Raw genomic sequence first — 20825 nt, 5'->3', positions numbered from 1 at the left:
ATAAAAGGGCCAGTAAACAGTATTGTCTGGCCCCGATTGGGCCAATGCTCCGCCCTCAGTCACTAATACATATTTTCTGCATGTGACCGTTTGGCTGCATGTAATCTTATGCAATGTTACCATCGAGACATGTGGTGTTGTGAACGTTAACTTTTCAACAATGTGATGAGGATTCTCCTACCTTATTGGTAGTTTTGAACACTGTTGGGTGAAATTTCAGAATTCAAGTTTACATTTAGGGGCTGTTTACACTTGGTATTAAGATGTGTTTTCGTCGATCGGATCACAAGTGGACAAGAGCGATACATTCTGTTTACACCTAAATCCAAGTAAAACTCTTTTGTCCACTTTTGACCACTTCTGTCTTGATTCGTGTTCTTCACTCATTTATAAATAAATCTCCTAAAATATCATCATTTTCTCCAGGGGTTTAATTTCATGCGCAAATGGCTTCAAATCAACAGAACATGATAATTATGTCTCTGTTTGGAGAAAAAATCAAATAAATAAGCCTACACTTATTTATGCTTTTTTATTTTATTTTAATTTCTCATTTATTTTTTTCATTTTCTGTACAGCACTTTGATTCCACTTGAGGTGCTTTATAAATAACGCTGAGTTCAGGAAATATGTTTCACTTAAATACATAGATTGACAAAATTAATTCGTAGCCTAGCCTACTAATTCAGCCTAGTTAATCATTGCAGTTGCAGTTTATCAAAGAGGCCATGCATGACTCTGCAACAGGGAACTGCAGCCTAATGTTAAACATGAGCATGAACTTGCACAAAACATTAAAGTTGATCTCTAATTTTTTCACTTTTACATAGATGAGATGTAAGAAATATTGGCCTTAGTCGTAAGGACTTCTGCCTCATACTTTCCTTATTGGAATTACCACAGCTTCTTTCCATTCTCTGGGAATTTGTCCATTATCCCATTTTATTAAAAAACCCTGACAACTTACTTTTTGACATTTCACTGAGGCAATTTAACATTAACATATTTGATATTTTCCCGGTGCTGACCTTTTCGGACTTATTAATGCATTATTTAATTCACTTTAGCAGATAAGTGTTGGTGGGAAGTGAAAAAGGAAAGTACATTGGGAAGTGATCACTACCCAATTGTTTTAGAAATAAGATATGATATATATAAAATTATTGGAAAAAATGTGGGTTTATAATAAGGCAGACTGGGTTAAATTTAGAGAAATAAGTGATGAAATGTTGGATTAATTAATTTTAATAATGAAATAGAGATATTAAATCAGAGTATTAAGATGGCAATAATTGCAAATCAATCAGCAAATCATTCCTAGAAGAAAAGGAATGAGGAAAAGGAAGATAGTCCCATGGTGGAATGAAGAATGTGGAAAAGTAATAGGAAAGAAATAAAGTTTTTAAGAGGACTCACAATTTTGAAGATTTAATCAAGTATAAAATAATAGAAGCAAAGGTAAGAAGAACTATTAAAACAGAAAAAAGGAATATTGGAGATTATTTTGTGATCCGATAGGAAGAGAGACGGAAGTGGATAAAGTGTGGGGTATGATAAGGAGAATGAATGGAATCAGAAGAGAGGCTATCCAATGTTAATAAATAATGATGTTACAGCTGTTACGAAAGGGAATATGCTGATGATGAATACATTTGTTAAAATTCATAGTTCTGATAATATTAGTGAAGAAGGGAGGAAATGGAGAGAGGAAACGGCATTAAAGGACAGAGTTAATGGGGGATGATGAATGTTGTATGTTTCAATTTAGGAATTACTACTACAGTTTGCAGTTTCTTAAAAAAAACAATTTTATCATTTTCTATTAGTCTAAGATATATCTTTAGATTTAAATTGTATTTTAATATCACATGTTCAATAACATTTTTGTATACATCAATTCATAGAGTAAATTACTTCAATCAACATCTGATATATATCTGTAAATTATTTGTTTTATATAAGGCGTTTAATATTTGTGTATATAATAATATAAAATAAAATTAAACACGCCTATAACTTTGCATGCTTTTATTTTGAAACGATGTCGTCATGTCCGTTCAGCTGGTTTACAACACGTAAAATACCGCGCTTTTAATTCTCACAGAAAGTGATGGCCACAAGCGTTTTGTCTGGCGATAAAACACGATGTCCTCCTGTGAAAGTGTTATCCAGTCAGCTGCGTGAGGGGTGTCAGGCATCAAATATAAAGTCTGAGTATGTTATTAAAAGACTGGGGTCAGACACATCGAGTTCATTACGTGTGTCTGTAGTCTGGATGCAGGGGACTGTGGTGGAGGTCCAGTCTGATCTCAATACTTTACTGATGCTGGATGAGACGGGAAACTTCCTCGTCACTGGAGTTAACAACGTGCCAAAGGGAAAACCTTGTCTTAGTCCTGGTCAGTGGATTAGGTTATGAATTACATGTTTTAGGAATTGCGTACTCAGTCCTTTAACGTCAACTCAGCAGACAAAATAAGGGTAGCACTTTATAGACATTTTATTAGAAAAAAATATTTCAACCAAAAAACATTGTTTGAGTAGAAATACCATATTCATAATCAAAAATGGGCTAAAGATAAACCTACTTTTTGTCATTTTAGATATGACAAATTATATTGAGTCACTAACGTTACTTCGTTTGAAAAATAAAGCAAAACACACTGGATGGTTGTGTGAGGCGTTTACAATATGTGACCTTATGTGAGATCCAGGCTAAAGTTTCATAATATAATTATAAGATTTCATGTTGATTTAAATCTTTGACATGACCTTACTTAGTGTTAAAGTCTCTTCAGCTTTGGTACATATTATATTTTTAAATATTTTGAATTCGGCATACCTGAATTTTAGAGTCCCCTAACGTTACCGACATTCAAGTATAAACAAGTAACGTTATATTGATAAAACTTTTCCCATTTTACATTTTAAAACATAGGTGAAACACTATATTTTGTATTTTATTTGTTATAATTTCATTATAAACAAATTAAAAGCTAAATTTTTAAGTCTTATTATTTATGACCTGATTAAACTTTGTCCTTGCAGAACATTTCTTTTGGATCCACTAGGTGGCAGTAAAGAGGGAAAATTGTATTACCTTCTAGTAAAGTTATTGGGATTTAAAGAGCACTTATTTTACAATTCACGATTTTACACATCATTTGGTATGAACACTTGTACTAACGTATCTTAACATATATCAGTGCCAATGTTTTGTCTCAAGATGCAAATCAGTATTGTTTTTGTAAGATTTGTTTTGTAAAAACCACTTAAATGTCCTATTATAACTAAGACCTGGTCCTGGATTAATCCAAACCCTGTATGGGAAACCGCATGTCTATTTTTGCAACTTATGCATTTTGGAATTAAATGTTATGATCTGATATTGGACGGGAGAGAATTGCAAAATTAAAGAAGTTTTAATGCAACACCAAAGAGTTTTTTTTTAAGATAATGTTTCCAAAAAAGTTTCAGTCGTTCATCCACTCGAAACAGGGTAAACGGCACTTTCACATTCGCTTTGCAGCCCTCTATCGGCCAAACCCGCACTAAAGAAGTTTCCAACCGTCGGGTCGCGGTCCTGTAGTTCGAGTGAAAACTACAAAAACTTGCTTTACGGCAGACCTACAATCCAATCGGAGCCAGCTATGCTGCAGTATTTATGATAGTGGTAATGGACAATTACGCTTCTAACCTGTAGGGGGACCAAAGAGCAAAAACTCTTTAGTGTTGCTTTAAATCAAAGTTATTTTTTCAAAGAATCTACTTTACATTTTGTAAGATGATTTTATGTAGAAAACAGTAAATCACAAAATAATGACTTTAGCTAGGTTTCCACAGACAGGGTCACATATTTGTATGATGACCTCATATTTGTTTTTTTTCTGTGGTTGGTGTTTATTTGACTGGCATTTAAATACACTAAACCAAAACACACAAACCCATATGGAAGTAAGTAGGTTTTGTTTGTTAACATTAGATATCTAGTATGAATTAGCCATAGACAATAATTCAATGCCATATATAGACGGTTTCAGCAGTAACAACATAAACAAGCGGATGTCGCGGTCCGCACGTAACTTCCGGTAAACTCCGCTAATAATAAATAACCACAAAGTACTATAAATGTAGTTTATTTATATAACAAGCAAAAAAAACAACACAAAGATTACCTAGGAAACCAAAACATTTGATATTTTCGATGAGGCATTTGTTCAAGAGATCAGTTTAGCAACTAGTCGGACCATAAAAAAAATCGAAACCGGAAGTAGTTCGGATCCAGACGTGTATCACGTGCGTCCGATGAAACCGTCTATAATCTTAATGTTAATGAGAAACTTTTTAAGGAACGTTTTATGTGTTACGCATCCCGTTGAAAAAACAACACATAACATAAGAGATGTTGTGTTAAGAATCAACAGCATTTAAAATCATTAAAAAAAATCCTTCATGTAGTGTTATAGGCCTTCTTCCAGTAGGATTTAATGGTGTTCTACTGGTTCAGATAACAGCGCATTACCAATAGAGACCAATAAAGTTTTGTATTAACAAAGATTTAAAAAAAAATCCTCTAAAATATGTTTTGTATTGATAATTTGTTAGCTAATACATTTATTATAATAAATGCAGCATCATTGTAAGGTGATACCAGAATTTTCATTTAGATATTCAAGTTTGTTTAAATTTTTCTTATATAAAGTCAGAGAGATAGCTTTACATTTTGCATAGAGTTGGTTGTCTTTTGATATAGTTCATTGAAATTAATGTTTTATTTATTGATATTGATTTATACTTTATTCATACCTCTGTTACTTGCAACTCTGTCACCCGAAAACATTTTGTTTATTGCAGGAAAGTAATGACATCACACATAAATGGTTTTAAACTGTATTGACTAAATGTAACAATAGTTGAAACAATACAGCCATAACATAACATGTATAAGAATAGAAACATTTAATATAAATATTTAGTTTCAACTATTTTTTCTAAAGATTAAATTTCTTTTATTAACCCTAAATTGTTAATATTGAGATAAAACACAGATATATTTGCATTGGTTTATAAACTTTTAAATTTTGTCCCCAGGTAAATATGTAATGGTTATGGGGGTCATTCAGTCTCATAGTCCAGAACCAGTGCTACGTGCTGTCAAGATGGCAGATCTTTCTGAAAACGCAACGATTCACAGGAAAAACTGGATCTATGAAGTGGAGGATCTCCAGCAAACTTTGCCATGAATCTTATTTTTTGTTTGTGTATTTGTTTATTTAAATTATGACAATGTCAAACAACTAGTTGCTTTTTGTAAAGCAAACAGATTGCAGAACCTATATGAAATATGCATACTGGTGTTTTATCTGGGAATGCGTGTATATGTAGTATTTGTTTTATCTCAAATCAGGTAACAGAATAAAGATATGCTTTTTTGACTTTACTTCACAGTAACTAATATGCCCTCTAACAAAAATCTCATCACCAATAGATAATTGAATAAATCATTGATTTTCAGTTTTTTTATGAAATCAGTCAGTTTTTTTACAGAGAAGATGCATACTTGTATATATAAGTATACTGTATGATGTATGTATGTTGGCAGCAGGACACAACACACTGACAGATGTGTTACATAACTGCTCATCAAATGGTTTAGAGTCTTTTGAAGACTCCTAAAGTTTTCTTGCAGTTTGGACAGCGGTGCGTTACGTCCTTCAAACCGTCCACACAGAAGGGAATCAGGCAACACCCATAAATACACCTAGAGAGAAACAATACAGAGCAGAACAATGAAGAAAGTGTTCTTGTGACACTAAGCACACAACTGTCATCAGCTTTTAATAAAACAAACAAAAGAATATATTGATCTTACCCGAAAACGGCCAGGCCTACACAAGAGAGCCAGGCTAATGCACCTGATGTGTACTCCAGTTGAGTTATCACAGTCTGTGAGCATACCGGACAAAGTACCTGCGCAGGAGATTCTCTGAACACCGCACCAGGCTGAACATACACAGTCTGAACTGACACTAAAAAACACAAGTGATTAGAAATATGTGCTCATGTTTAGCTCAATGGTTAAGCACTGTGTTGGCAGCGCAAAAGGTCGTGGTTTAAACCCAGGAAACAACACGTATACTGATAAAAATGTATTGCATTGTAAGTCACTTTGAATAAAAGCATCTGACAAATGTGTGCATGTTAATATGGATACATTTATAGCTGTCAACTGTTTAAATACAATAAATGCTTCAAATGATGTATGAAGTTTATTTAACTTAGTTCAGGAGGAGTGAGGTTATGTAATCCGTCAATCAATGCAAAAAGGTCTTTATATTTAGCTGTCCCTCACTGTCACATGTCAGTTTTTGAAGCTTCTCTCCTACACCTCACTTTCAGCTGGTACATTTTTTCCAGTTAAGGAGGAGGAGGCTAATATTTTGAGCTGGGGGCCTGGATGTTTTTTATCATATGTGATTGCATGGTAATGCATTGCAAACTTGTGACATGCTGTTGGAGAAGCAATTCTAAACCAGTTTGCATTTAGCTGGTTTGTGTGGTTTACCATCTTCCAGGAAAGGCAAGTGCAAAATTTAGGTGTTGCTATTATTACCACCATTTGCCCTAGATTCAATCTTACTATCAGAATGATTTACAGAAATACAGGAGATAGTGATAACATAAAAATTATCCCAACACTTTAAATCTCTTTAATACAAAAATCAACACCACTGAGTGAGTAGTTACTAGTAATACAAATAAAGTCTATAGGAAATAAACATAAATCTTTTGATTCAGAGGATACACAAAGCTAATTTAAAACAATGCAACATTGTAAATAAACTTGCCTTAACCCTTTCACATCCATTAATATGATCTTCAGTTATAAATTATATATGCTGTATCTATATATTTAATCAGTTAAAATAATTTTGTTACCATCTACCCCATGTTAAAACACTTCTGGTCTCTATGCAAACTTAAGAAAGAAAAAGAAAGTAAACAGGTCATTACCAACAGGAGGATTGACCGGTTGAGGTTGTGGGGGTGGTGGATACATCTGTCCATAGCCTTGTGGAGGATATTGAGGCTGATAGACCTTTGAATCAGTGGGAGGATAGGCCATTGGTCCTCCTGGTGGGTAATGTGGGTTTGTACCTATTGTCTCTTCATATGATGGTGGTAGTGGTTGACCCACAAGTGCTGCTGTCTCCATTGGAGGTGCGCTTGCCATTGCCTTTGATACTGTATTAGCAATAGCACAACCATATAGCAACTTTGTAAAAAAAGTAATACAAACATAACCATGGTTTAACTACAAAAATACTGTAGTATACTTATTTACTATAGTGAACTGTAGTAAACTTCATGTCATGAATAGATACAATGTTTTTGAACATTACTATACTGTGTACTACAGTGTTTACTACAGTTTATTATCAATTCAATTACTATATAATTCACTATAGTTAATACTGCATAATACTATTGTATACATTGGCAACGTGTAGTAATTACAGTTTAAAGTTTACTGTAGTAAAGTATATACAATGTGGGTCATAACTGTGATATTTGTAGTAAATCCATTGTAGCCGCTAATTTACCATCATCTCACTATAACCATAGTTTTAACGTAATGTTTGTTGGAAAACTACAGCACGTCAACCAAAACTGCCATTTTCTACTTTAAAAGTGAAACCAAGTTATCGACGCCGTTCGCTATGGTTTTAAAAATGTAGTAAAAAGGTGTTTTATCTGGAAATGTTAACAGAAACTTACTGTTTGCAGTCGTTTTCTTGTGAAGATAATCTCAAATTGATCAATGCGTTTCCTCCTTGGTTACGTATTTGCCTGATTTCCGTGACAGTGATGAATGCGTGGGTGGTCCGCGTTGTGTTTTTGGTCAATCTGGTTTTACAGTCTAACTGCTGGCTATGCAAGCTCTGGATAAATACATCTTAATACACCTAAAAATAACAAGAAAACATGAAGGACGTTTTGAAATTATGGGAAAGTTCAAAAGTTTGGACGGATGCTTTCAGTTCCGTGTTTGGTTTGGTCACGAGTTTCAGCAGCAGTGATCCGTCTACAGGACTTTGTTTGTATTACACGAAAACTTCACAAAAGGTTTCAAACATTCCTTCATGCATCTTTACCATATGCACCTAGATAAAAGATTGATCACCCATGCAAACATCTTTTGTTGGAATAATGTAACTTTTATTTATTATCTCTTTACAGGAAGATAATTTTAAATATATAACGTAAATATATTAATATGTATTGTTAAAATATATTTTACTTTATTAAAGTAATATAAAATATATTTAAATTATTATTACATTTTTAAAAATTATTTGAAAGGTTTTGTGATAACATGCGTCACATTGTTATATCAACATTTTTGTATCAACTGAACTTATTTATTTATAAAAAAATGTATTGCATGTTCACTAAACATTACAGAAAAGAAAATGTACAACATTACATAACATACATAAAAGGGGGAGACGCATAACAGACCTTACTACATTAACATACATAGTATACACAGAGAAAAAATAAAAATAATAATAAAAAATAAAATAAAAATAAAAAATACATTTCCATTACAAAGCCACACAAACCAGATTATCATAAACTAGATAAGATTTTTCCCAGTATAAGAGATGTTTTCTTCTTTTTCTTCTTTTTAAGATTTGTTTTAAGAGATTCAAAGAAAATTTTTAAATCTATACAAAAAAGATTAAAGGCGGGTTTTGTTGATAGTATTTTAGATTTATGTAAATTAAATTTCCCTAATAGAATCATCAATTTTAGTGCAAAATCAACATCAGAGGAGCCAGAATTACATTCCAGAAAAATAATCATAAAGTCATCAATTACAACTAATTGTGAAATGTGTCAAAAATCATCATAGATAATCGTCTCCAAAAGTTTACAGAAAAGATACAGGAGCAAAACAAATGAGTAAGGGTTTCAGATTCAGTATCACAGAAAGAACATAAAGGAGATATCTCTTTGTTAAACTTATTAACAAAAACGTTGCAAGGATAATATCGGTGCAAAATCTTAAAATGTATTTCTTTTACCTTTTTAGGGGGGTAAAAAGTAGTTATATTCTGACCATATTTCAACTGAACTTATTTTTTCCTCTGTAGTGGGAAGCAAAAATACATTTTGAAAGCACTGTGCAGTTTTAATGTATCCAGCCATTTTTTTGTAAGTTAGCTGTTAGTTTTTAATAATAATCAAACTTTACAAGTCTTGGAGTTAAACACATATGTTTATGAATCTGAATATTAAAAAGTGAAAGGACTTTTATTCTATAAACGCCTCATATCTGTGCAAAGAGCTTTACTGTTATGTGATTGGATGTATGTTTTTCCACAGCTATGATCTAATTTCCTGTACATTGACAAACGAGCAATATATTTATATGCTCTGGTTGATGGAAATATGCGTTATTGACTTATTGATGTTGCTTAATGAAGTATACATCGGCTGGTCGTCTGGATGACGAGCGACTGTTTAATGCTGCTGTCCGCGCGTGAAGGATGAACTGACGCGAACGGTCCACAAAATGTCTCAGGACGAGAAACGGCACATAAACGATTTTCATCGACAAAAGACCCTGATTTTGGTAAGCTTTATCCTAGACTATTTCACGTTACACATTTCTCAGTAAGTCTATCTTGAGCTGTTGTTTAATCTAGTCTAGGATCTAGAAAACGGTATATAAAACGCAATGCATGACTGATGTATTCGCTTTGAAAAAAAGCATTTATGTGCAGCAAATATGACTGCGGCATTACTTGGCACTTTCATTTCCGTGGCTACTTTTGTATTATCATGTGTTGCGCCCAGCGAAAAGGCCTCGTGCAATCCACTGATAATTAAAACCTCGAGCCCTTTAAACACCTGCGCGAAAGATGCTTAAATGTCAAATGTTTTGCATAACATCAAAGTCGCGCAGCTTTATTGAGGTTATGCATTTAAGTTACACCAAGCTCGTGATAAATGTTACAATCATATTAAATTATATAATTAAAATAATTAATAGAGTCAGTCATGCAGGATAATGTTGTTGGTTGCCAGGGGCCCTGGGATAAGCCGTGTCCTTTATGTGGTTTTGCATCAGAACCCAGATTTTAAACTGGAAAAAGTAATATAAAATGCTTAAACTTCTAATAATGTAACCATGAACTACATAAAAAGCCAATAATTTACCACACAAAGCATGTGGTGGCCACAATTCACATTTGTCATTGAAGGTAGGAATTTTAGACTGAACCCAGAGTACTCCCCCCTCCTTAAATTGGATGGGTACCAGCCAAGAGTGGGTTGAAGGGTGTAGGAGGGATGCTGCAAGAACGGGACAAAGTCAGGGACGGCTATATACAAGTGCTGGTCATATGATTAGAATATCATCAAAATGTTGCTTTATTTCACTAATTCCATAAAAATAGCGTAACTGGTGTATTATATTTATTCATTACACACAGACTGAGATATTTCAAATGTTTATTTATTTTAAATTTGATGATTATAACTGACAACTAAGGAAAATCCCAAATTCAGTATCTCAGAAAAAATTTGAATATTGTGTAAAGGTTTAAATTTGAAGACACCTGGTGTCACACTCTAATCAGATTATTAACTTAACCTGATAAGGAACACTGTGCCGTACACGGCACACCCCCTCCCTTGCACGTGAGGCTGCATTACGTCATTGTAACTTTGAAGCATTAAATCTTCAAAATATACGGTCATGCGGCACATCGTTGTAAAGCTTAGACTTTCGGGATTCCATTAAGCGCACACAGAAAGCATAATATGATTTTTAGCAGTCATAAAACTGTAATTTAGTTGTTAGTTACCTGAACCGGGCGGCGCCGATTTAGGATATTTACTTACCTTCAAAATCTTTCCTTTATCCGCTTCGGTGAAATTGTCCAAAACAAATTGTTCATAAATCCCCAAAAGTCCAAGGAAATGGAATATCCAAGCCTTTTAATCCAAAACGATTTGTTCATCTCACAATCTTGAAGTTTCTGACCGAATTACGATATAAATAGTGTATACAATAAGTTCACTAACAGACATTCGTTCGAATCTCACTTTTCATTCATGATTTATAATGAATATATTCGGATGTCATGTTTATTGTGCAACGCCTGAGGAACAAATGCGCCCCCTTGTGGAATTTCAGCCGTTCCATAAGAGGCTACAACACCTGCAAAAGCCTTTAAATGGTCTCTCAGTCTAGCTCTTTAGGCTACACAATCATGGAGAAGACAATTGACACCTTGCGCAAGGAGGGCAAGACACAAAAGGTAATTGCAAAAGAGGCAGGCTGTTCACAGAGCTCTGTGTCCAAGCACATTAATAGAGAGGCGAAGGGAAGGAAAAGATGTGGTAGAAAAAAGGTGTACAAGCAATAGGGATAACTGCACCCTGGAGAGGATTGTCAAACACAACCCATTCAAAAATGTGGGGGAGATTCAGAAAGAGTACACTGCAGTTAGAGTCAGTGCTTCAAGAACCACTACATAAAGACCAGTGGCGGCTGGTGACTTCTTTTTTTGAGGGCGCATGATGCGAAGTTCGTCACAACATGGATGTAGCTTGTCATGGGTGTGGTTCGTAATTTCAAAATATGTGTTCTGCGCTTTGTGTGTGCATCACGTGTCATGCCAAAATAAGTGCCTGCTGCAGACGCGTCTAAAGGGTTTATGATAAAGGAGACGCTCGCGTTTGCCAGATACTCGCATAATCTCATGTGTAATCAGTTTACTGTTAAGGAAGTGTCTAGCGTGTACTTTGGGAACATGGGCGTCTTTTTTATCATAAACGGTTTTGACGCGTGTGCAGCAGGCACTTATTTTGACAAAACACGTGATGCACACAGGATCTCTCGACACGCAGGACACATATTTTGGAAAAGGGAACCACACACGTGACAATCCGAACACTTGTTTTTAATAAGCGCATCCTCGGATGAGCAGTCACGAGCTGCCACTGGCAAAGACGTATCGTGGGCGCGATACGATTACATGACCATGCTCTTCCTGAACTTAGTTAAGTAAACGTAAAATCTTTTAAGGAATTGCTGCAGTCTTGTGTTTTATTTTTGTGTCTTTCAGATGTAGGAGGAACCATACTTGCAACCTTTGCACAGCTGCCACGTGTGGACTTGTGACATCCTGAGAAAACAGAAAGCCAAAGAGTTTTTCTTTAACTGACAAGATGTCTATCACAGACCACAGCCCCACCACGGGGGTCGTGACAATTATTGTAATACTCATTGCCATTGCAGCACTTGGTGCGTTGATTCTTGGTTGTTGGTGTTACTTGCGGCTGCAGCGCATCGGTCAGTCTGAAGATGAAGAAAGCATAGTAGGTGAAGGCGAAACCAAGGAGCCCTTCTTGCTGGTTCAGTATTCAGCCAAGGGCCCAAAAGTTGAGCACAAGACCAAGCTTACCCCCAACGGCACTGAGAGCCACACCTAACGGTCTGTCTTTGCAATGCAAACCATGTTCAGACCCTGTCAAGTCTCTTATAATTTCAAAACCTCACAGTATCACACAACTCAATGTGAATATCCCTTTGAAATGGTGCAAGACAAACCTATTTCATACTGTTGTTTAGTCACTTTGTTGCTTTAAGTATTTTTTCCACATTTTGTGGTGGTCCAACAGAACCCTGTTATAATGTGAAATTGACAACCGTCTGCTTTGATGTCATATGCAGTGCTAACTGTTGCCGAGTTCTGAAACTTAACAAAAAATGATTTTGTTTGTTTCTTGTAGTGCTGCTTTAACATTACTGCTTCTTTCCAGAGCTGGCTCTGGTGTTAAGATGGACTGATTTTAAGTTAATAATCATATTTTCTTTTATAAATTGTTGTTAACAACAATTTTTAGCTTTTTAAAAGATGCCTCAGAAATGCTGTAAGCTTGTTTTTGGCTTAAGTGTTTTTTTATTACACATTAAAGCAGTGGTTCTCAAACTTTTCGGCGTGCACCCCCATAAGTAAATTAATTAAAACGTATCTAAAACGTATAAAAAATATATTACATTATGCAGTGTAGTGCTGTTGTTTAGTGATCTTATATTTTATGTTTAATTACACAGAATTAATGATAAATGTATCCATTTAATAAAATGTTACAAAACTGGGGCCATCTTGCACCCCCAGTTTGAGAACAACTGCATTCAAGTAATACTAATCTAAGCGATTCACACCATTAAAAATTGCCAAATTGCGTAAAGAAAAGCTGTATCAATGCTCTTACATGACCATGCTATTTGCACTTTTTATTATTTAATGTATTTTAAGTGATTTTTTCACAGCACTTGCTGTTTTTTGCTAGGAAGCCACAACTACATTGAGCGCCAATGACTGAAGCCTTTTTATCCTTGTGTTATGGTGTTGGGGCACCAGAGGCGTTCATCGTTGTGGTTGAGCACATTTCTATATTGTAAGAAGAATGATCAATGAAGAGTGTAAATATTATTTTTATAGATGGTCTGTTTATTCGCTGTTGAAGTTCATTGTATCAAGCGTCTTTTTTCTTCACACTATTATTTTCTTGTCATTAATCTCAAATGCATAAGTGCAGTATTTGTACACGTGAGAAGAAAATTGAGAGAATTTATTTATTTTTATACATTAACCATTCAAATGTTATCTGTTACTATTCATAAAGCAAAATCAACAATCAGGCCTTTTAAAGATGTGGCCAAAATTTCAGTATGCAGCTGAAATGATTTCATTAACATTACTTATTACATATGTACAGCATTTTACTTTGACAGATTTTGTGAATTTGAGAATTATTTGCTGTTCACTTTACAGATAAACAATTGATGTGATGGACAGAATATGCATGTGAATCGGCATATTTGAGGGTATTTGCAGTAGGGTGATCGGTATGCTCAGTGTGTCCAGTGTTTGTTTTGACTGTACCAAACAATAAAACTTCATTATTAGGTAAAAATGTTCCTGCCTTTAGTGTTTTGTGAGATTTGTTTAAAGGAAAAGTTCACCACAAATTATGAAAATTAGACCTTTTTTAACTTGCCCCCAAGCAATTCTAAGTGTACACAGTCAGAGTTTTATCAGGCTCTTTTCGGCTTTATTAGTGCCCCAATATTATTGGGGTCATATTGTGAGATTTTATTAAGATGTAAAATAAGTATTTTATGTCCCCAGAGTGCATATGTGAAATTTTAGCTCAAAATACCCCACCGATTATTTATTATAGTATGTTAAAATTGCCACTTTGAAGGTGAGAGCAAAAATTTGCCGTTTTTGGGTGTGTCTTTTAAAATGCAAATAAGCGGATGAAATGCAAACACTGATCTCAATGATGGTGGTTTGTTGCAATTAAAACTCAATAGGCTTTATGCCCAGCTGCACTACTTCTTGAACTTCAGCCAGCTCCTTGTTTCCTGTCTTCCATTTTTGGACAAACTAATTAATGCAGGTGTGTCTGATTATTGTTGTTGTGACTACTGAGGTCAGGCACACCTGGATTAATCAGTTTGTCCCATAATGACAGACAGGAAACAAGGATCTGGCTAAAGTTCAGGAAGAAGTGCAGCTGGGCATAAAGCCTATTGTGCTGTCAATCATTTTTCTCTCTCTCTTTCTCTCTGCACTTAATGGCAGTGCTGTAGTTGGATAGTTCAGATTAAGGGGCAGTATTATTGTAATTAGCCTTGCTATCTATCTCACAAAACAGGCAAATTCTAAACGACCTAATTTTCACATGCTTGCACTGAATGGTTTTCCAAAACTAAGTTACTGGGTTGTTCTTTTTTGACATTTTCTAGGTTGATAGAAGCACTGGGGACCCAATTATAGCACTTAAACATGAAAAAAGTCAGATTTTCACACTATAACCCCTTTGAAACTCTAAGAAGTGCATCCATCCGTAAAAAACTAATCCATACAGTTATTGAATGTCTTCTGATGTAAAGCAATGGGTTTTTTAATTAAACATATTTCAGACTTTTCAAATCGATGCTAAAACTGAAAACTAAATATATTAATATTACTATGCATTTGGCTGAAAGGAAAAAAATCAAATACATTTATAACTGCTTGAGACTGAGTAAAATATGGGCTTATTGTAATTTAGGTATGTGTTCAAACTATTTAAAGGGGTCATATGATGAAAATGTTAGCATTGCCACTTTGTAGGTGTGAGCAAAAATAGGTCATTGAAATTTGGCTTTCATTATGATGTCATAAGGATATCTTATTAGAATAATACCGCCTCCTTAATCTGAACTCTCCAACCACTGCACTGCCGTTTAGTGCAGAGAGAAAGAAAGAGAAAGGAAGGACTTGACAGCACAATTGAGTTTGAATTACAACAAACCACCATCATTGTGATCAGTGGTTGCACTTCATCCGCTCATTTGCATTTTAATAAAACACACCCAAAACGACACATTTTTGGACTTGACAGCACAATAGAGTTTCAATTACAACAAACCACCATCATCGTGATCAGTGTTTGCACTTCATCCACTCATTTGCATTTTAAAAAACACACCCAAAACGACACATTTTTGCTCAAACCTACAAAGTGGCAATGCTAACATTTTCATCATATGACCCCTTTAATGAACTGTTGGTCTTTTGATCCTAAGCATTTGTAGACAGATTTCTCAAAACTATTTTTTTCTTATTTGTGTGTAGCTGTATAATGTATATTTTGTGCATCCTCTTATTAGTTCAGAACCTCCAATCTACAAAACGTCTGATGAGGTACTTAATACATCCATACAGACTATAGTACATCGTGTGAGATACTGTATTTGGACAAGCTATAACACACACAAAAACAAAAGTGTCAGTACACATAGACTATAACGGATATCTCATGAATGGTTATTTGTTTACTTAATTATCTTTCTTATTACTTTATTATATAACAATTACTGTTATCACTGGCTAGTAATTATAATTAATATAATTAAACAATACAGGTAGGATGGAGAGACATTACAAACATATCAGATGTAGGTAAACTACAGCATGTGGAAGATTACTAAAGTGCAGAAATGTTTGGAAGAATGGATGGAAAGTTTGCCTTGCACCCCATCCCTTTTTATAATTGTTTCTTTTGGTATGATGATGATGATGATGTATGTCTGTGCTCTTGCTCTTAAGTCTCTAGGCTTTCCAATAAATCTCACAGCAGTCTACATTTACCAAAGGCCTGTATATAAATATCACAGGCATTCATGGCTGAAGATCGTGGTTTGGTCAGAACACAATCCTTGAATTGGTGCTTCTAATGCATTGTTTGCTGTTGGAATTGAGACCTTAAAATACAACTGAATAGTCAAAGGGGAGTGTTATTTACAGAGTAAACAACCATTGCTATATAGGAAGGAAGAATGTTCTGTACTGATAAGTGGGGAATGTGGCTTTAAGTCATCGCCTTGACCTTCTTATCGTCTTTTCCTAAAGCAAGTTCATGAAATGTTCCAGATTTCAAAATGGCCTTTAGCCTACAATTTTCCTCCCTGAGGTCATTGCACTCCTTCTGTAATCTTGCAATCTTTTCCTTGCACACTTTGCCGTCACACTTTTGCTCATCCTCAGGAGGTTTTGCTGGCACTGATGACAGTTTTAGTAAAACAGCCACTGCAGCCTGTTCCTTTATCTCCTCTTCCCTCTTGCTCTGTTCATACTTCTCCACATCTTTTTTCCTTTTCCTCTTTTTGGTGGCTGTTGTTTGCAAAAAGACGGATGGTACCCAATCAGGTGACGACGGGTCATCAGATTTGGCACCTATAATGACAAGTGGGATTATGTTGAAAGTTAATTTTAGTTATGTTTGTCATATCATCATTACTGCAGAATGGTAAAACCCCTTTCAACAACTAGGTGTGGACTTTGCTAGTCTTCTAAAGTCAGCGTAAACCAGTATTGGGACACATTTCTGAGTGAAGCAGAACACTGAATAAGTAAAATGATGGGTGCTTTGTTTTTTGTTCACTGTTAATTTTTATTGAAAAGTAGGTATTAAGAAATGAAGTTGGCAGCAGACAGACAGCTAGCAAATTAAACCCAAATCGTCAAACAGACGTCATCAGGAGGATCGCTCGCCTTTAAAATTTTTAACATTTTTTTACATCCCAATAGAGTGTTGGAAGGATAACGTATTTTTGTAGGCCATCCCTGGAAATTAGCGGGATAATGGTTCCCTCTCTGAAAGCCCATTTATTTCTTCCCCAAAAAATCCCATAGAAATTTAGATTATCGCAAAAAATAAGGTCTGTGTTTGACAAAAGTTTATGACACATTTTGTCTAACAAGTAAATCTTAACAGATTAACAAAACTTTTATGAATTTTAAATTTCTTTTTTTATTTCTATTAAATGTGTTAAGACTTCAAAATGGATAAAAGTTGTGTTTATCTGTGAAGATGTGTAAGTGTCATTAAGTTTTTGCTTATTTTTAGTGCAAAAGATTGTGCAAGAACTGGAACATACTAACAAGTGACAAAAGTGAATGTTGTTTCATAGATAACATTGTGATATATGACAATAACACACATAAAAATACAACTCTGTGCATCTAAGCTTTTCTTCATTCATTCATTCATTATTTCCCATGTTATGTTGTACAGAGCTTAATTTACTCATTCAGAGAAGCATCACACTACTTTTTTATTGAATAACATCAAGAATAAAAAAACTTTATTATAAAACTTAAAAAAAAAAATTAAGTACTTTTAAAATAGTACATGTTTTCAGAGATTTTTTTACGTTTTCCGAAGGGGTAGTGTATTGTTTGAAATCATTCATAAAATGTGAAGGGTTTGGTTTATTAACTTTCCTAATACAATAAATAATTGTATAGTATATTGTTCATTACTTTCCAAAAACATCACTATTTGATTAATCAATCAAATCAGTGGAGCGTCACTAAACTCCTCCTTTTTCGCAATGAGTTGTGGGTAATGGCAGCTGTGTGCAATGCATGTACTCACCGGAAGCAGTAGACTATCCGGGTACTTTAATGATACTCATTTCAACACAGTACAGTTTGGACATACTTATTCTTATTTCGAATAAATGACAGCAGGCGAATCGGAAGGATTTATCTTTATAGTTATCGTACTAATAGTGTGAACGAGCCTCATTTGCTTGTCAAGGCCACTAAAGTTATGTCACCGCACAAACAACAATAGACGTAAACATATGATGATTAGAAATACAACCATTCAAATACACGATGTTTACTTGAGCATACCTTTGATGAAATGTTCGCTACAGAGACGCGTGTACTTTGAGGGTTGCCATTCTTTGCCTTCTGCGGTGACGAAGGCGCGTTTGATAGCACATATCCACAATCTCCTCCTCTCTGGGTTTTCTTTCTCGGACGGGATTCGGTAGAAACACAACCCGGGCTTGTTTCCTCGTCTGTTAGTGCATCCGACCGAACAACAACTGTCTGGCATTTTGATTTAACGAATGTGGTAAAAATAAAAAAAACTGGCGGGCAGCGAAACAAAGCGCTGTTATGCCCTCCAGATGGGAGGTTCTTTAGCTGCGTGACGTCACGTGGAAACCACCATGCGGATGACATCGGGTGCCGTATTACATCAAAGCACCGCGAGAGCGATTCGAAACGATGTGTATTAAATTGTCAATTTGTAATTTTAAGACGTAATTCATAAAACGTTCACCTAGTCTATAACTGTACGTTTAAATAACTTTATTAGATATAGTTGAAGTATGAAACATTTGTGCTTTTTTTAGTGTATTCTTTAAATCTTAAAAAAATGTAAGACACTCTCATTCTATCTTAACTTTTCATTATAGACCCCTTAAACATTACAACGTCTCCGGGTGAGCATGTAATACTGTACTGTACACATTGAATGAGGTGGAAAGACAAGTGCCAGGAGGTAGGGCGGGAGTGGAATCTGGTAGGGATACTGGGATCAGGAGAAGAAATAAGAATTACTAAGGCGGCACTATTTACCTTTTTAAAAGTCTCAGGGTTGTGGAGTAGAATCTAAATGACGATATATACACACTCCAATACAGTAGATGGCGGCATGCACCTAAACGTTGTTTGCAGTCCTAAGAGATGAAGAAGAACGGCTCCGGGTGGGCGGGGCTTAGCTGGAGGCAAAAAGAGGGACGGACCCAATGTTGACAAGCTTGAGCTAGCTAGCAAGCAAGTTTTAGGGTGGATTTATTTAAAGAGTATGCAGAAGAAAGGTCGAAACTGTCCGACTATAGCCAGATTCGGACGGGATTAGTTTTACAGGGGGACCTCTGAGAAAATCGTGCTTCTCAGAGGTCCTCTGTGTTTTTAATCCCGTCCGAATCGGCCATGTCTGTGTTTTTCTCTGAGGACCTCCGTAAGAATTCCAGAGCAATTTACCTACTGTTTTTCGCCGAACTCAGAGGTCCTCTGAGAAATGTAATCCCGTCCGGATGCAAATGTCTGTGTTTGCCCGCAATATCTTTTGAAAACGCGGTTCATTTCGTGTTTTGGCCACCGTGATCTGCCGTAAAGTCTTACTAATGCGCGTATATTGTATTTCCTGAGTCCCATTCATTCAGATATGGATGTTTTTTCGCATTCGGCAAAATAAAATAATTAAATCAAGACGAGCTGAATATCAAACACTGTTAAGACTGGCCACTGTAATATCAGTAACGTTAAAAGAAACTCCGTTCAAAGTTCTTCAACTCCGGAATGGTAATGTTAATTAAATTGTTATTAATCATTATTTCTTCATTTCTTTGGGTTTATTATAAGCAGACAGTTATATAAAACACGTAGGCTAACGTTACTTTAGTAGGATTTGTATATTTTATTTTGATTTGTTAAAATTAAATTAATAAATTACATGTTCTTTCATAATTTTACATTTAAAGCAAAATATTAAACATTACAAACACGCGTATCCAGAGCACGTGCTCTTCTGCAACGCCCAAATGCATGAAACAAACACTCCCATCTCTGGAATAGCCTGCATCATTTTAATCCTGTCCGAATCGGTACATAAAAACACAGACGTCCTGGGGGACACGTTGAAACTCAAACGTTGTTTGGAAAACTAATCCCGTCCGAATAGTGCTTATGTCCAGTCACCGATTTTGCAGGGCCGTGACAGCTATTTTTGTAAACTAACTCTCACGATTTTAATCAGGTGTTGGATAATTTCTGGACAACATATGTTACTGGCTTGGGCAATTTTGTCAAGGCTTATTGTCTAATATAGCATATCGCTGGGCTAACTATGATAAGGAATGTGGATTATTTTAAGAGACCATTCAAAGGATGGGACACACATCTATCGCTGTATGTTTGTTTAACATTTACAATAGCGCTGAAGGTTGGCGCAGAAACTTGCTGATTTGTACTAGATTAAAACCAACACACCAATACATATGCATTGATTATTTTACCTGATATGAAGTGTGCACTGCAAACACGAGCATTATTTATGATCGTCTCCGTCCAGTCCGTACGCCGTATTGCATTCAACCACAATTGTCGTCTTGATTTCTGTGAAGGAATGTCTGCCGGGATCCGGTAAAACTTTAGTTTTGAACCAAAAGTGCTGTTCCTTCTATTCTGGCAGCCAAAAACACAACAAGACGACATTTTAAAGTCAAAACCTCAAACTTTTAGCGCGCCTGCTACGAGTTCTTCCTTATGTTTTGCCCCCAGCTGTAGCGGTGACGTCACAGTGACGTATGCGATTAAGAGGTCTGTATGAAACGTAAGAATTTAAAGTTCTGCAAAAAGAAATTAAATAAATGCACACCA

At 35.3% G+C, this 20825-nt stretch overlaps 4 protein-coding genes across 5 annotated transcripts; 2 read left to right on the top strand and 2 right to left on the bottom strand.

Moving 5' to 3' along the window:
- Positions 1-2052: 2052 nt before the first annotated feature.
- On the top strand, positions 2053-5440 carry rmi2 (RecQ mediated genome instability 2). The gene is made up of 2 exons (XM_065258366.1): positions 2053-2399; positions 5092-5440. The coding sequence occupies exons 1-2, from the start codon at positions 2111-2113 to the stop codon at positions 5241-5243; spliced, it is 441 nt and encodes a 146-aa protein (XP_065114438.1). The 5' UTR covers positions 2053-2110; the 3' UTR covers positions 5244-5440.
- A 64-nt stretch (positions 5441-5504) lies between these two features.
- litaf (lipopolysaccharide-induced TNF factor) lies at positions 5505-8090 on the bottom strand. The gene is made up of 4 exons (XM_065258240.2): positions 7780-8090; positions 7015-7245; positions 5873-6029; positions 5505-5761 (listed from the first exon to the last, which is right to left on the bottom strand). The coding sequence occupies exons 2-4, from the start codon at positions 7232-7234 to the stop codon at positions 5653-5655; spliced, it is 486 nt and encodes a 161-aa protein (XP_065114312.1). The 5' UTR covers positions 7235-7245; positions 7780-8090; the 3' UTR covers positions 5505-5652.
- A 1254-nt stretch (positions 8091-9344) lies between these two features.
- snn (stannin) lies at positions 9345-14097 on the top strand. The gene is made up of 2 exons (XM_065258496.2): positions 9345-9643; positions 12147-14097. The coding sequence occupies exon 2, from the start codon at positions 12250-12252 to the stop codon at positions 12511-12513; it is 264 nt and encodes an 87-aa protein (XP_065114568.1). The 5' UTR covers positions 9345-9643; positions 12147-12249; the 3' UTR covers positions 12514-14097.
- Positions 14098-15192: 1095 nt separating this feature from the next.
- On the bottom strand, positions 15193-20802 carry LOC135740387 (THAP domain-containing protein 11-like). 2 transcript variants are annotated; one of them, XM_065258833.2, is made up of 2 exons: positions 20462-20802; positions 15193-16817 (listed from the first exon to the last, which is right to left on the bottom strand). In XM_065258833.2, exons 1-2 carry the CDS (start codon positions 20658-20660, stop codon positions 16453-16455), a joined length of 564 nt encoding a protein of 187 aa, XP_065114905.1. In that variant the 5' UTR covers positions 20661-20802; the 3' UTR covers positions 15193-16452. The 2 variants fall into 2 exon arrangements, with proteins under 2 accessions (XP_065114905.1, XP_065114823.1); XM_065258751.2 differs by lacking the exon at positions 20462-20802 and adding an exon at positions 18285-18578 and having other exon boundaries at positions 15542-16817.
- Between the last annotated feature and the right edge of the window lie 23 nt (positions 20803-20825).

Source organism: Paramisgurnus dabryanus, chromosome 3, assembly GCF_030506205.2.
Source record: "Paramisgurnus dabryanus chromosome 3, PD_genome_1.1, whole genome shotgun sequence".
Taxonomy (NCBI): Eukaryota; Metazoa; Chordata; class Actinopteri; order Cypriniformes; family Cobitidae; genus Paramisgurnus; species Paramisgurnus dabryanus.
This window is presented reverse-complemented; position numbering and strand designations above follow the sequence as displayed.

Excerpts from the sequence above, each read along its gene's own strand:
- rmi2 (XM_065258366.1), top strand. The coding sequence starts at position 2,111 with ATGGCCACAAGCGTTTTGTCTGGCGATAAAACACGATGTCCTCCTGTG. Across the intron at positions 2,400-5,091 it reads AAAACCTTGTCTTAGTCCTG|GTAAATATGTAATGGTTATG; the intron begins GTCAGTGGATTA and ends TTTTGTCCCCAG.
- litaf (XM_065258240.2), bottom strand. The coding sequence starts at position 7,234 with ATGGCAAGCGCACCTCCAATGGAGACAGCAGCACTTGTGGGTCAACCA. Across the intron at positions 6,030-7,014 it reads ACCGGTCAATCCTCCTGTTG|TGTCAGTTCAGACTGTGTAT; the intron begins GTAATGACCTGT and ends TGTGTTTTTTAG. Across the intron at positions 5,762-5,872 it reads GTAGGCCTGGCCGTTTTCGG|GTGTATTTATGGGTGTTGCC; the intron begins GTAAGATCAATA and ends GTTTCTCTCTAG.
- snn (XM_065258496.2), top strand. The coding sequence starts at position 12,250 with ATGTCTATCACAGACCACAGCCCCACCACGGGGGTCGTGACAATTATT.
- LOC135740387 (XM_065258751.2), bottom strand. The coding sequence starts at position 18,492 with ATGCCAGACAGTTGTTGTTCGGTCGGATGCACTAACAGACGAGGAAAC. Across the intron at positions 16,818-18,284 it reads TAGCGAACATTTCATCAAAG|GTGCCAAATCTGATGACCCG; the intron begins GTATGCTCAAGT and ends TTGTCATTATAG.